Consider the following 12,510-nt stretch of genomic DNA (forward strand, 5'->3'; position numbering starts at 1 on the left):
TGTAAAAAATTAAATTAGCACCAACACCGGTGTGCATTGTGTACTTGTGTAAAAATGAATGATGAGACTCTGCAAACACGTATTTTGCGTCACTTACCATGGTCTGAGGTGGTCTGGTTTGCATCCAATGTGCATGCTGGAAATTAATATCTCTGGCCTAGTTTGTGATTACATCACTGTAATAACACACTCACACCCAGTATAATACCAATTTAAACAGCAAGGCTCATTTTGTTAAAAGTGGTAATTGCATACCGTTAGCACATACATGGCGCTGGGTCCACTGCCTGCAATATTACCTTTTTTACAGAAAGAAAGAGTACATTCAGGGATATATTACCTTCACTCTTTCATTTTACTCTCCATTTTGCAGATTGAAATTTAAATGATTTCCATGGGATCCATGTGCTTTGAGCAGCTTTTTTTTTGAAAAAATATTTTTATTAGTTTTACAACATGAACAATCAATATAACACCCTCCATCCCCCTTCCCTCTCCCCCCCGGGATGTCCACCCTTCTATTTAGCTTCTGTTTGTAGACTCAGTGACTTATCTGAACATATCAAGAATTCTAATTTTATGTGGACACCACTGTTCCATATAGTCGCTTTGTAGGTACTCCAAGGTGTCCGACCAATCCTCCGTGAATTTCTGATAGTTCCCTTGTAAGTTCTATGTCATATGTTCCATTGATATATGGTACCATGCTCTTCGTATCCAGTCTATTGCAACTGGTGGGGACCTTTGCTTCCATTTTTGGGCGATTTCCAACCACACCCCAATTAGAAGACCCATGAAGTTTCTTTTCTGTGTTTTGGAGAGGGTTTTGTCCTTCGGGTTCCAAATCCCACAAAGCCACACCTCCTCCCCCAGAGTCTCAGCCCCCTGGAACATTGAGCTCATGTGGTCTTTCACATCTGTCCGGTATTGTTGAAGCTTTGGGCAATCCCACCAAATGTGTCTCCAATTTCCTTCCCCTCCACATGCCTTCCAGCATACATTGGGAGAGTCCCGGAACATTCCGCGGAGCCTTTCTGGCGTGTTGTGCCATTGTAGGAGAATTTTCATCCACATTTCTTTTGAGTGGATGGCACTCGTTAATTTAGATATCATCCTCCACGTGTATTCCCACTGCCCCCTTGGGATCGTCCTTCTCAGGGTTTTTTCCTACCTCTTAATATATTGCCAAGTGACTTTCTCTCCTGCGGAGTTGATGAAACTATATCTATTTGATACAAACTTCTTTGACCCGTCGTTTGACATGATGTATTGCTCAAATGGGGTTAGTTCTCTGATGGCTGCTTGTCTTATTCTCGGTGTGTCTAGCCAATGGTACAGTTGGTCGTTTTTAAACCTATCCGTCCCCTTCAGGTGCAGTAGGGTCGTGCAATCTTCAAAGGTCCTTATTTCTTGTTCCTGACACATATCCCCTACCATATTGCAACCCGCTTCCTCCCACTTTTGGAATGCCTTATTCTCTAGACCTGGCGGTAATTCTGGGTTTCTGAATAGAGGCATGAATGGGGCTCAGTCTTTGGTTAGGGTACCTTTCTTAGTTGCTCCGTCCCATATTTCCAATGATGCCTGCATGATTTCGCTTATGCGTAGATTGGGATGTCTGTGTGTCTTCCCTGCCCATAGCATGTGTCTTGTCGGGGTATTCGCCACTGCCCTATCTTGAGCAACCCACAGTTTTTGGGACTCTTCCGGAATCCATTCCTTCAGGACCCATAGTTGGGCTGCCTCATAGTATCTTCTAAAGTGGGGTAGAGCGCAGCGCCTGAAATAGATACAAGAGTTTGGGTAGGATGGTCATCTTGACGACCGTTATCCGCCCCCACAATGATATCGATAACGGGTTCCACCTTTCCATGTCCCGTTTGACTTGTTGCAGCAGGTTCAGGGAGTTTTGGGAGTATAATTGCTGTATTTTATGTGTTAAGGTGATACCCAGGTATTAGGTCCCTGTCGTAGCGATTTTTAGTCGGAGGGCGCCTACTACCGATTGGATTCGGGTTGTGTTTCCCGCCAGTATCAGTAATTCGGATTTCTGTCTGTTTATCTTGAGGCCGGATATAGAGCCATATTTGTCTATCTCCTGCACTAGTATAGGGAGAAAGTTTTTGGGATCTCCCAACGTTATCAACATATCATCAGCATATGCCACAGTTTTGTGGGTAATACCTCCCATGTCTATTCTCTTTATATTTTGGTTGTCTCTTATTCGCGCTAACAGTGGTTCCAGGAAAATTGCGTATAATAGGGGGGATAGTGGGCAACCTTGTTTCGTCCCTCTCTCGATCCGTATTTTATTAGACAGGAACCCATTCACCGCTATTCTAATGCTGGGGGATTTGTAATTGGCTTTTATCATTTTAATAAATGTTTCTCCTATGCGCATTTTCCTCAGTATGTGGAATAGGAGGGACCATTCTACTCGGTCAAACGCTTTCTCTGCGTCCAGCAAAGGTTAGTATTGCTGCAGGCGTGCCCGTTATTTCTATCTTTTCCACGATGTGGAGGACCCTCCTAATATTATCATGTGTTTGTCGTCCGGGGACGAAACCAGACTGATCCTGATGGATCAGTTTTGGAAGCACTTGAGTAAGTCTGAAGGCCAGGATTTTAGTATACAGCTTGGCGTCTAAATTTATCAATGCTATTGGTCCATAGGAGGTTGGAGATTCGGGATCTTTCCCCTGTTTGTGTATCACCAGCATCTTGGCCTCATTCATCGTTGGGGTGATTTTGTGTTTTTCTTTGAAGGAATGAAATAATTTGGTCAAGATCGGGGCCAGTATGTCCCCATATTCCTTAAAGAATAGCGCTGTGTAGCCATCAGGACCCGGGGCCTTATTTCTGGGGAGTTCCCTGATTGCCTTATTGACCTCTTCAATCGTTATGTCCCTATCTAATGTGAGTTTTTCTGTGACGGATAGCACTGTAAGGTCCACCCCCTCCAGATATGTTTTTTTGGAGATTTTCATCGGGATGGTCTGTGGAGTACAAAGTTCTGTAGAACCGCTCCATTATCTCCCCCATTTCGGTTGTTTGGGTCCTTCTTTTCCCTTTATCGTCGCGGAGGGCCAATATCTAGTTGCTTCCCCTTAAATAAGTTTATCTGCTCTGTTAGCCTTAGTGTAGTACCTATGTTTTAGCCTCAGCAGGTGCCTTTCTGCCTTCTTAGTGTGGATCGCTTCTAACTGTCCTTGGACGTGCCTCAGGGCTTTTTGTAGCTTTATAGTTGGTTTCAGCAGTATTTCTGCCTGAATACTCCCAATTTTGGCCTCCAGCTCCTTCTCCCAATGATAGTTGAGCTTTTCTTTTTGGGCCTTCAATGCAATTAGGTGTCCCCTGGTTACTGCCTTTAGAGCCTCCCATTGTGTTTCAATCGATATGTCAGGGTGGTTATTAATTGTATTCAGTGATTTGTTCTCGGATTTTATTCCCCATTACAGGATCTCTAATTATGTCCTATGGGAGTCCCCATTTCCATAGCCCAGACTTGAGCAGCTTTTTAATGCAGGCAGATTCCAATAGTGTGATGCTTGTATGAAAATCTCACACATGCATAAAGCTAGGTTGCTTCATATTTCCCCCTACTGTCTTCCACTCTACCTGCAAAAGATTTTTCAAATTCCCCAGAGCAGTAAAGCAAGTCTAAAGACTGGCATGAGCTTGTGTGCCTTATTGTTACACGTATTTTACAGCACCACTATTTTAGAATTAGCTCCAATCACCCCCATTCTGTAAATAAAGCACCTATTAGAGAGGGTATAGAGACAAGTAACACCTTGCTGCTTTTCATAAAATCAAAAAGCATTTTGGAAACTTTTGTAGGACCACAGGTGTTTATGTTCGACGAATATGTCTGTGAAAGGGTTTTCGCCTGAAATACTTCGGAGCACGCAATGCACACTGGGGCTGGAGCACATTCTATTGGCACACACGTCATCCTAACAGGAAAACATTTCTAAACCTTGGGGCACTCTTTTGGACATCCTCTGGTCTTGGTTATCTGGCTTGGGCACTCCTGCTTACACTGAGATGTCTCTAGATGCATTCATTTCCTTCAAGTCCAAGTAGTGGAACATTAGTCTGGGATAGAGGGTCAATATTTGGAATGACCAAAGGTAATTTTGCATATTGTGAGGGGTCAGTAAACCTTGAACCGCCTGGTACTTGTGCCCATGTATTTATGTATGCATCTCTTGCTATGCCCTTTTCGCTTCCTGTGCACCGTCTAATTATCCCACTATTCCCCTGCCTGCTTTTCACTGTCAATCGATCTCTCTCTACCAGCAAACCACCCTCTCCTGCACCCCATTATCTCTGTACCCCTTTGTCATCTTCCTAGAACCCTTGCATATTTGCAGATCTCCAGAGCAAGAGACACAATGGTCACTATCCCTTTCTCCCAGGATAATCCCAAATGAGCAATTCTCTCCCTGTTTCTCCCAGAATAACCTACCTGGGAAATTCTCTCATTGTGCATGTCATCAAAGTCATAGTCAAGTCAGGCTCTAGGAAATGTGATTATCCAACCACCAAAAAGCAAATCAACAGGCAAAATTAAGGAGCACTCAGTTCCAAGCAATTTGACACATAGGACAATGATGCCTTGCGCACGGGGCAGCATCCTAAATACTCTAATTAGCTGAGTGAGCACAGCAGCAACCATTGCATTCAGTGAGCCTTGTACCCCAGCTGCATTCACTGAAACAGAAGAAACACTTGCCCCTGGAAGGTGCAAGCAGAAACAGATGAAAGAGTGAAGTGCAAGAGAAAATGGACATAAACAATCATTTACACTCCACAGGAAATGGGTAACAATGCTTTGTTCCTTTACCTGATGACGATTTGTCAGAGTTTTCCACTTTTGATGGTGGAGTTTGGCCCATCCAATCGCTTCTGATGGTCTGCAAGAAAGTGCCCAACGTCTCCTCTTCCACTGTGATAACACAAGTAATGATGACATCTTTATTGTAGGGCTAAACCCACCCTACATGAATGCTCTCATCACTTATCACAGACTGCACATGGCTGGACGATAGGTTTATATGCAGCAATTCCCAGCTAGAAGCTTTTCTCTCGCATGTTATTGTTCATAGCTTATTGTTTGTCTTTTACATTTCTACGGGACTAAGTACGTAAGTAAAGGCCAGTATCACTTATTTGAAATAGTGAGTGGATACAAACCCTACGTGCCAATTTCTATTCGTCCTCGTCCTGCTCAAGACAACACATTTCTAACTTTGTTTCTTTGAATATTCCACCTCTTTGTTAATCAATTTATGAGGAATACGAATATCTTTTCAGTTTCTGTTCATATGTATTTTAATAGGACCTTTATTTGTAATCTTGCTTCACACATGGTATGTGTAGGAGTGGAGGCTGGGCTACAGGCCGATGCCCATAAGGCCAGCTTGATCTTCCAGCATGCATCGATTTTCTGGTCTAATGTGGACCACTGTCATGGCATAGCACACTCTGCTGCGAGCAGTTAACCAATGCTACCGATTTAACGTGCTTTGAAATAATTGGACATAACTGTTTTCCCTGGCACTACTCAAGTGGTTTGATGTGAAGGGGACAAACTGAGCTTTGCTAACTCAGGACACTTTCCCTGGTGTCATAGACTATTTTTTCTCCCACACCGAGCCTGTTATTTGGAATTAGTTTGATCACCTTATGACTCATGGGTGTTGGAACTATTCACAGATCTGTATCCCTACTCCTTGTTCCCCCCTATTTTCACAAAAAAGGAAGCTACAAAAAACGACGAAAAAGCGCTGTCTTCTGGCACTAGATGAATGGTGCCGCGGTCTTCCATTGCAAGTCCATAGCTAACAAGAGTTCAGGATGTGCATCTGCCTCTATTTGCCCCAGCAATCAAACATTGATAGATACATTCAAGCACCACAGTGGGAATCCCAATAGCGGAAGCACTCCGAGTTACCCCTAAAATGGGTAACGTCCATTAATGTTCCTAACATGGAGTAAATTGTGTCCCCAAAAATCTGATTCCACCAAAATGTACCCATTTCCATGCGGTGAATCTGGATTTGTTTTGTTATTTGAATTGTTGCATGCCAGACAGTGTCAGGCTCTCATCTTCAGAGAGCCCGAGCTAACGAGGGCATTATACCATAGAAAGGAACGGTGCGAGCTCTGAAGTGTGGTGTAAAATGTCTTCAATTAACTCCTTTTGGAAGAGATGAGTAGGCAGGCCTTCCACTATACATGCCTTGCCACTTGGCCTTGCTGCCCTAAATGTTCTTATATTTCTTATTATGCTGATTCATCTTGTCATCTTTATAGCTTCATGTGTGTGTCCCCCCCCTCCTTGACCACCCGCAACACCTCCTCCCAGTGAGTTTGGTTCATTTAAAAATAAAAGATAGTGCTCATTATGACCAATAACACATTTTCCACATGCCAGCTTTTGTAGCTGAGAAGTAGGTAAATATCGAACAGTGTAATCACTGGTTTAGTCTCAGCATTACCTCATTTGAAGTTTGGCAACACATCTGAACCGTGATTGCTATTCAGTAAGACTCTTCACTGAGGAAGTAGTTACATTAGGCTATTGAGGTGTGTTGTGTGCATCTAACCACCCAGAATAGTACCAAGATGCAAAAGGTTGGGCAAGAGGTCTAGAGAGGCATTGTAAAAAATAAAGGGAATTAGGGCCTACTTAGAAGGATCTTTAGCAGTGCGACAATTGAAAATTGATCATCAAACTCTTTCAGGGATATGGGTTAATTGTTCGAGAGGTTAAAGGTCTTGGATGAGAAAGATGATGCCCCAGTTCTTGTAGCAAATCTTTAGGGTTAGCAATAGGCGATTGTTAGCTAACCATAGTTTTCATTGGGGCTGGTAATGTGTGAATTTATGTCACAGATATTCCCATGTGAACTAACAACCGTCTTCCTGTTATGACAAGCCCTTGGTCATAGGGTTCACTCATCAAGGACACTCAGGATACTCAAGACAGCTACTCTTAGTGGTTACTTTATTAGCTTCATAGTTCCAGGATCAGATGTCATCAGGTAATTGAGAGATCAAGAGGAACAAGGGACATTGAGCCCACTGGCTCCCACCACTCAGGCTCACATATTGTAACTCTGGGATAGAACCAATTCAACTCCAAACATTCTAACCTCACACTCCACACTCACAGCCTACATTCTGATGATGACATCAATCCTGGCACAGCACACATGCAAGCATAAGAGCCAAGCCTAACACCTCCTTTCCTACAACAAACAAACACACCTCAAGCTCACCTGGAGGAAGCAACCCCAACACCTCCTCCTCTTGCATAAAGCACTAAATGCAGCCATCTCTCAGACAGCCTCTTTAATCCACAAGTGTCCCTTCTGGACCTGCCTGGACAACGGCAGACCACCCATGCCCCAGCATCCCCTTGGAACAGGCTGCCTCATTCAGCCCTGGGTGGTGGGTGCTAAACAGTCCATGGGGGCAGTGGGCTCTCCCTTTCTCCAAACAGTCTCTTTTGTCCTCTTGCCTGCACCCCCCGCAGCAGAGTCTGGAGGTGAAGGGCTAGCAAAGCAGTATGCCCTGGGGACTGTCGTTGCCAGGCATGTGAAGCCAGGCATGAGAGGTGAGGCGAGGGAGCCATGCCATGAGCACAGCGGTGTCCTTCGGGCCTTTGGCGCTGGAGAGATCGTTTGTGTGAGTAGATCGCTGTGTGACTCAGGACGTCACGACAGCTGAAGGAGGGGATGGCGATTACTTGGAATGTTGCTCCTATCCCTTGTTCCTCTTGATCTCTCAATTACCTGATGACATCTGATCCTGTAACTATGAAGCTAATAAAGTAACCACTAAGAGTACCTGTCCTGAGTATCCTGAGTGTCCTTGATGAGTGAACCCTATGACCAAGGGCTGGTCATAACAATTGGCGACGAGGATGTTCCAAGGTATGGTGTAGGAGGACCTTGGAGTGGACATCATGAAAGCAAAGAGAAGGTGGTACCTGTGTGATGTTATGTGAGAGAGGAGAAGAGACTCTGCTGCGGGGGGTGCAGGCAAGAGGACAAAAGAGACTGTTTGGAGAAAGGGAGAGCCCACTGATCCCATGGACTGTTTAGCACCCACCACCCAGGGCTGAATGAGGCAGCCTGTTCCAAGGGGATGCTGGGACATGGGTGGTCTTCCGGTGTCCAGGCAGGACCAGAAGGAACACTTGTGGATTAAAGAGGCTGTCTGAGAGATGGCTGCATTTAGTGCTTTGGTGCTCCCGGGATTATGGTAAAGGCTGTCCAGCATCGTTTTCAAAAGCATGGTGTTGCCCGAGGGCAGAGGGCTGCAGGGGAGCCCCATGGCTGGAGAGTGAGAAGTGGCATGGGTACCAGTGGAGCATTTGTGTGCCGTTTAAGAAAAAGAAAAAGGGAGCGAAATTGTGCCTTCTGTTTTCCACTTCACATTTGCTGATGTTGGAGGTGAAGGGCTAGCGGAGCTGTATGCCCCTGGGACTATTGTTGCCAGGCATGTGAGGCCAGGCATGAGAGGTGAGGCGAGGGAACCATGCCATGAGCACAGCGGTGTCCTTCGGGCCGTTGGGGCTGGAGACATCGTTCGTGTGAGGAGATCGCTGTGTGACTCATGACGTCACTACAGCTGCAGGAGGGGATGGCGATTACCTGGAATGTTGCTCCTATCCCTTGTTCCTCTTGATCTCTCAATTAACTGATGACATCTGATCCTGTAACTATGAATCTAATAAAGTAACCACTAAGAATACCTGTCCTGAGTATCCTGAGTGTCCTTGATGAGTGAACCCTATGACCAAGGGCTGGTCATAACACTTCCCTATTGGCCAGTCAGCGAGAACTACAGAGCACAATCCCTAACTGACCAATAGGGCAAACCGTTGAACAGGAATTGCACCTGCCAGACACTTTGTAGCTGCAAAGAAAAAACAATATAAGTACACAACTATCGCAAAAGGAATCCCACTGACCTATCCCAACTTCTTCCATCTTTATGACATACCTGTGGCATTGATAGGTGATGTGATAACAGCAAGTAGGAAAAGGGGGAACAGAACCTGGGTGGCACGAGGGCGCAGCTAGGGAAAAGGTAGAGCTAGACCCGGACTGCATGAGGGCGCAGCTAGGAACAGGGAAGGCCAAAAGGCCAGAAACACCAAATCCAGGGAGCAGTTCCACAATGCAATACACAAGGCAGTCCACAGTTCAAAGGCAAAGTTCCAAAAATGCCAAATCCAACGAGTGAATCAAAGAGGCGGTCCAATATCCACAAGCCAAAGTTTCAATGTTCCAATATCAAGGTAGCCAGATCCAAAGGGCGATCCAAAAGGCAGTCAATTGTCCACGCGCCAAAATCCAAGAGCCAGGAAAGAGAAGAAAGCAAATCCAAATGCCACCTGCCAAAACAGCTGAGAAGCACTGGAAAGCATGCAAGAGCAGTTTAAATAGCCCAATGTGAGTCTGTTCCGGGTAGCGACATCCTCAGTCACCTGAGAACCATGGCGTCATGTGATCATTGTGTACGCCTTCTCTGATGCATCATCCGTGACCACTGCACTGTATCGGCCAAGCACCAAGGAAGCCGCCACTAATGTTGCAACATCCAGGAGCAGCGGGGAGCCCCGGAGGACACCGGAGGACACCGGAGTACGGTGCTGCAGAGGAGAGGTAGGTAAGTGCATGAACATTTAAAGGTTATGAACATGGGGCTGAAATATTGATAGACTTTATGAGTAATGCATACACTTTTTAATTCAATTCTTTTGTTGATGGAATGCCAATGAAGTTGAGGAAGGATTGGAGAGAAATATGATCCATTGGGTATTTTTACAATTACATCCGGACAGCAACATGAAGTGGCCTCTGTGACAAAATGATTACCGCCCATACAAGGATGAGCAGTGGCTAAACTACTTTCTCTGACCTCACACGTCTACAAAATAGCAATGATCCCCTATCATAAAGGTAAACCAAGCAGAGATAAGAGATACACTTCCTTTGCCTTTTATGGTAAACTGTGCCAAGGGTAGACTACACTCTTAAGAGGTGCAAGGAACTCATGGTGCCAACAGTAAAACAGACACAAGTGATCACAGTTTAAGGGTGTTTATTAAACTGTATTGGATGGTTGGAAAAAAGCCTAATCTAAACCTAAATATAAAATGGGAGCAAGCTACGACCATCAAATAATAATAAGGCAGTCCTAGTGGCATCTTGCCAAATAAAAGGGCCTATACTAAAAAGAACCTATTGCCAATACTTACAACTAAATACAAAAAGAGCGTGGTATACGGTTCATAAGAAAGAAAGAAGTGTTCACAAATGATAAGTCAGGATATGGTAGCCGGGGGTCTCCCTTCCCCACGTTTTGAGCACGGGAAAAGGCGGAACTCCAGAGCACAGCACACTCTTGAGCTTTCCCAGCATGAGGCTACAGTTCCATTCTAACGTATCAGGACCTTTGGTGGTTAAGCCTCTTTCTACAAAAAGTCTCCTGCCTCCGAGTACCTGATGTGTTCAAAATTACTAACCAAAGGTTATTTTCCGTATGTACGTTGTGTGATGACTTTTCACCCTTGGATTCCCCTCTTCGGGGCTCAGACCCTTCTCGAATGTTAGCCTCCCTCCGTCGGATTCACTGTGGCTTTTATTCCAAAAGATTTCAACTGTCCCATTCACAAGTCTTAATGTTTTTTTTAATCAGTTCACTGTTGACCTCCCTCTGTCGGGTCCACTCTTGTCAACACAATATTCACTGGGGCATCATGCTTCACCCCTTCCTGTCCGCATCCCTCCATCTGGTTCGCTCTTACCAACCACACAGTTCCTTCTCCTTTTTCACTATGCAGGATTTGTCTCCCTTAGCTTTCCAATTACGTGCCAGTCAAAGCCTTTCAACTGTATAGGGGATTTTACTAGACCCCTGTATGACCGCTTTGACCTCCTCCTTGTGACTCTCCTATGGGCTTCTGGTCTTGTTAGTTTCAACTATAAGGCAATTAAGTAGAGCCTCCCGAGTGAGCACCCACGTGGTGCCGGACCACTCTGGAGCTGGATCTCCCCTGAAGAGTTAACAGTTCTTTGATTTCTCTTTAATTTGCCACTTTCATCTTTCATTCAACACAGTTCGGTTTCTTATTGGCTTTTCCCTCAGCTCACCGGCTGTGATGAACCGCTTGGCTTTTCTTTTCTCTGGAGTCAAGGACGGTACCACAGTAGCAAGAGTCTCTCCCTGTCCTGATTATCAGTGTAGGAGGCCTCTGTGTACTGTTGACATCTGCTGCAAGAAACGCTGGCTACTGTTCGCTGTCTCATGATTCCCTTCACAGAGGCTTTGTGGGGCTGGGTCGGTAAGGGCAAAGACGCTTCTCTCCTTGTCACCCATTCGTTTCTCACCACCTTTCTCCTCCTCTTGAACTACTGTGCTTGGATAGCTCTCTCGCCGTGTGGTGTGCCTTGCTCATAGTGTCTTCTCGTGCTCCACCTTTTCTCCCTGTGGGAAAGGAAAAGGGCCGTCAGGTGCGTGTGATTCTGGTCAATTGCCTGATTTTGCCTGACCCTTGCATTGGGACATTTCAGGTAAACAGCTCTGGTGTTAGTCCATTGACTTTTGGGGTGTGTGAAATTATTTGTGTCGGAAAAGGAGGGGGTAGAGTTTCTGAGTATCCTACGTGGTAGGATTGGAAAAGGTGTTATAAAAAGGGGGATACCGCGTCTCACCTGTCAGTGTCCCACTTCCACTCCCAAGGACCCCCCATGCAGTTAATCCTCCCTGACTGGTCTACCCCCAAGAACTGGATCCAATACTGATGGCCGTGTCCTAGCCACCTGGATGACAGATCCCAAGGGACTAGGGAGGGAGACACCTTCAGGTTTCTCACAGAGGGCAGTGAACGTAAGAAAGTAGCAGCACACACAGCAATAGTACAACCCTCCAAAATAAAGGAATGTCTAGTGAAGGTTCTATCAAAATATATACTTTTATTAAACACACCAATATGCAAGGAAAACAGTTCCAGAAATGCTAACAAAAGCACACCTCTGTGAAGGAAGACAGACCAATGTAGAATTAAATGATGCAAGCACTCTGGATACTAACCAGGAGGAGAAGGCAATAAATCACTTCAATGTTGGTAAAAAGTATATGTCTTTTGCCAAAAAGGTGCAAAAGAGGGCTTAACCAGTCTCTAGGGTCCCACCAAATGGAACAGGGGAACTACAGCCTTCCAATAGTACCTTAACCAGTTACTGGCAGTTTGACAGCATTGACCCAGGCTTCTTAAGATTGTATTGAGCAGGTTGAACCATGTACATTTGTGGCAATTCACAGTTATCTAGATGGGGATCAGGCATCAAGTCAAGTTCAAGATGAGTCTCGCTATGGTCTGATGCAGTGTTTAAAGGTTGCGTGTTGATGCCAGCTATAAGGGTCGGTTTGGTGCGTGAGCACAGTTCAGTGACGTAGAGACTGGTGGTTTGAGGAGCTGTTTGA

General features: G+C 45.3%; 1 protein-coding gene across 4 annotated transcripts in view; it reads right to left on the reverse strand.

The window, feature by feature from the left end:
- The window catches only part of LOC138453575 (scavenger receptor cysteine-rich type 1 protein M130-like), a 500,179-nt gene that overhangs the window by 128,810 nt on the left and 358,859 nt on the right, over positions 1-12,510 (reverse strand). For all 4 annotated transcript variants that reach the window (XM_069606566.1, XM_069606582.1, XM_069606572.1 and 1 more), the window contains one exon: positions 4,850-4,951. In XM_069606566.1, the coding sequence (XP_069462667.1) occupies positions 4,850-4,951 (102 nt within the window). The remainder of the gene's footprint in view (positions 1-4,849; positions 4,952-12,510) is intronic.

The sequence above is a fragment of the Ambystoma mexicanum genome, chromosome 1p, assembly GCF_040938575.1.
Source record: "Ambystoma mexicanum isolate Mex_15411 chromosome 1p, UKY_AmexF1_1, whole genome shotgun sequence".
In the NCBI taxonomy this organism is placed as follows: domain Eukaryota; kingdom Metazoa; phylum Chordata; class Amphibia; order Caudata; family Ambystomatidae; genus Ambystoma; species Ambystoma mexicanum.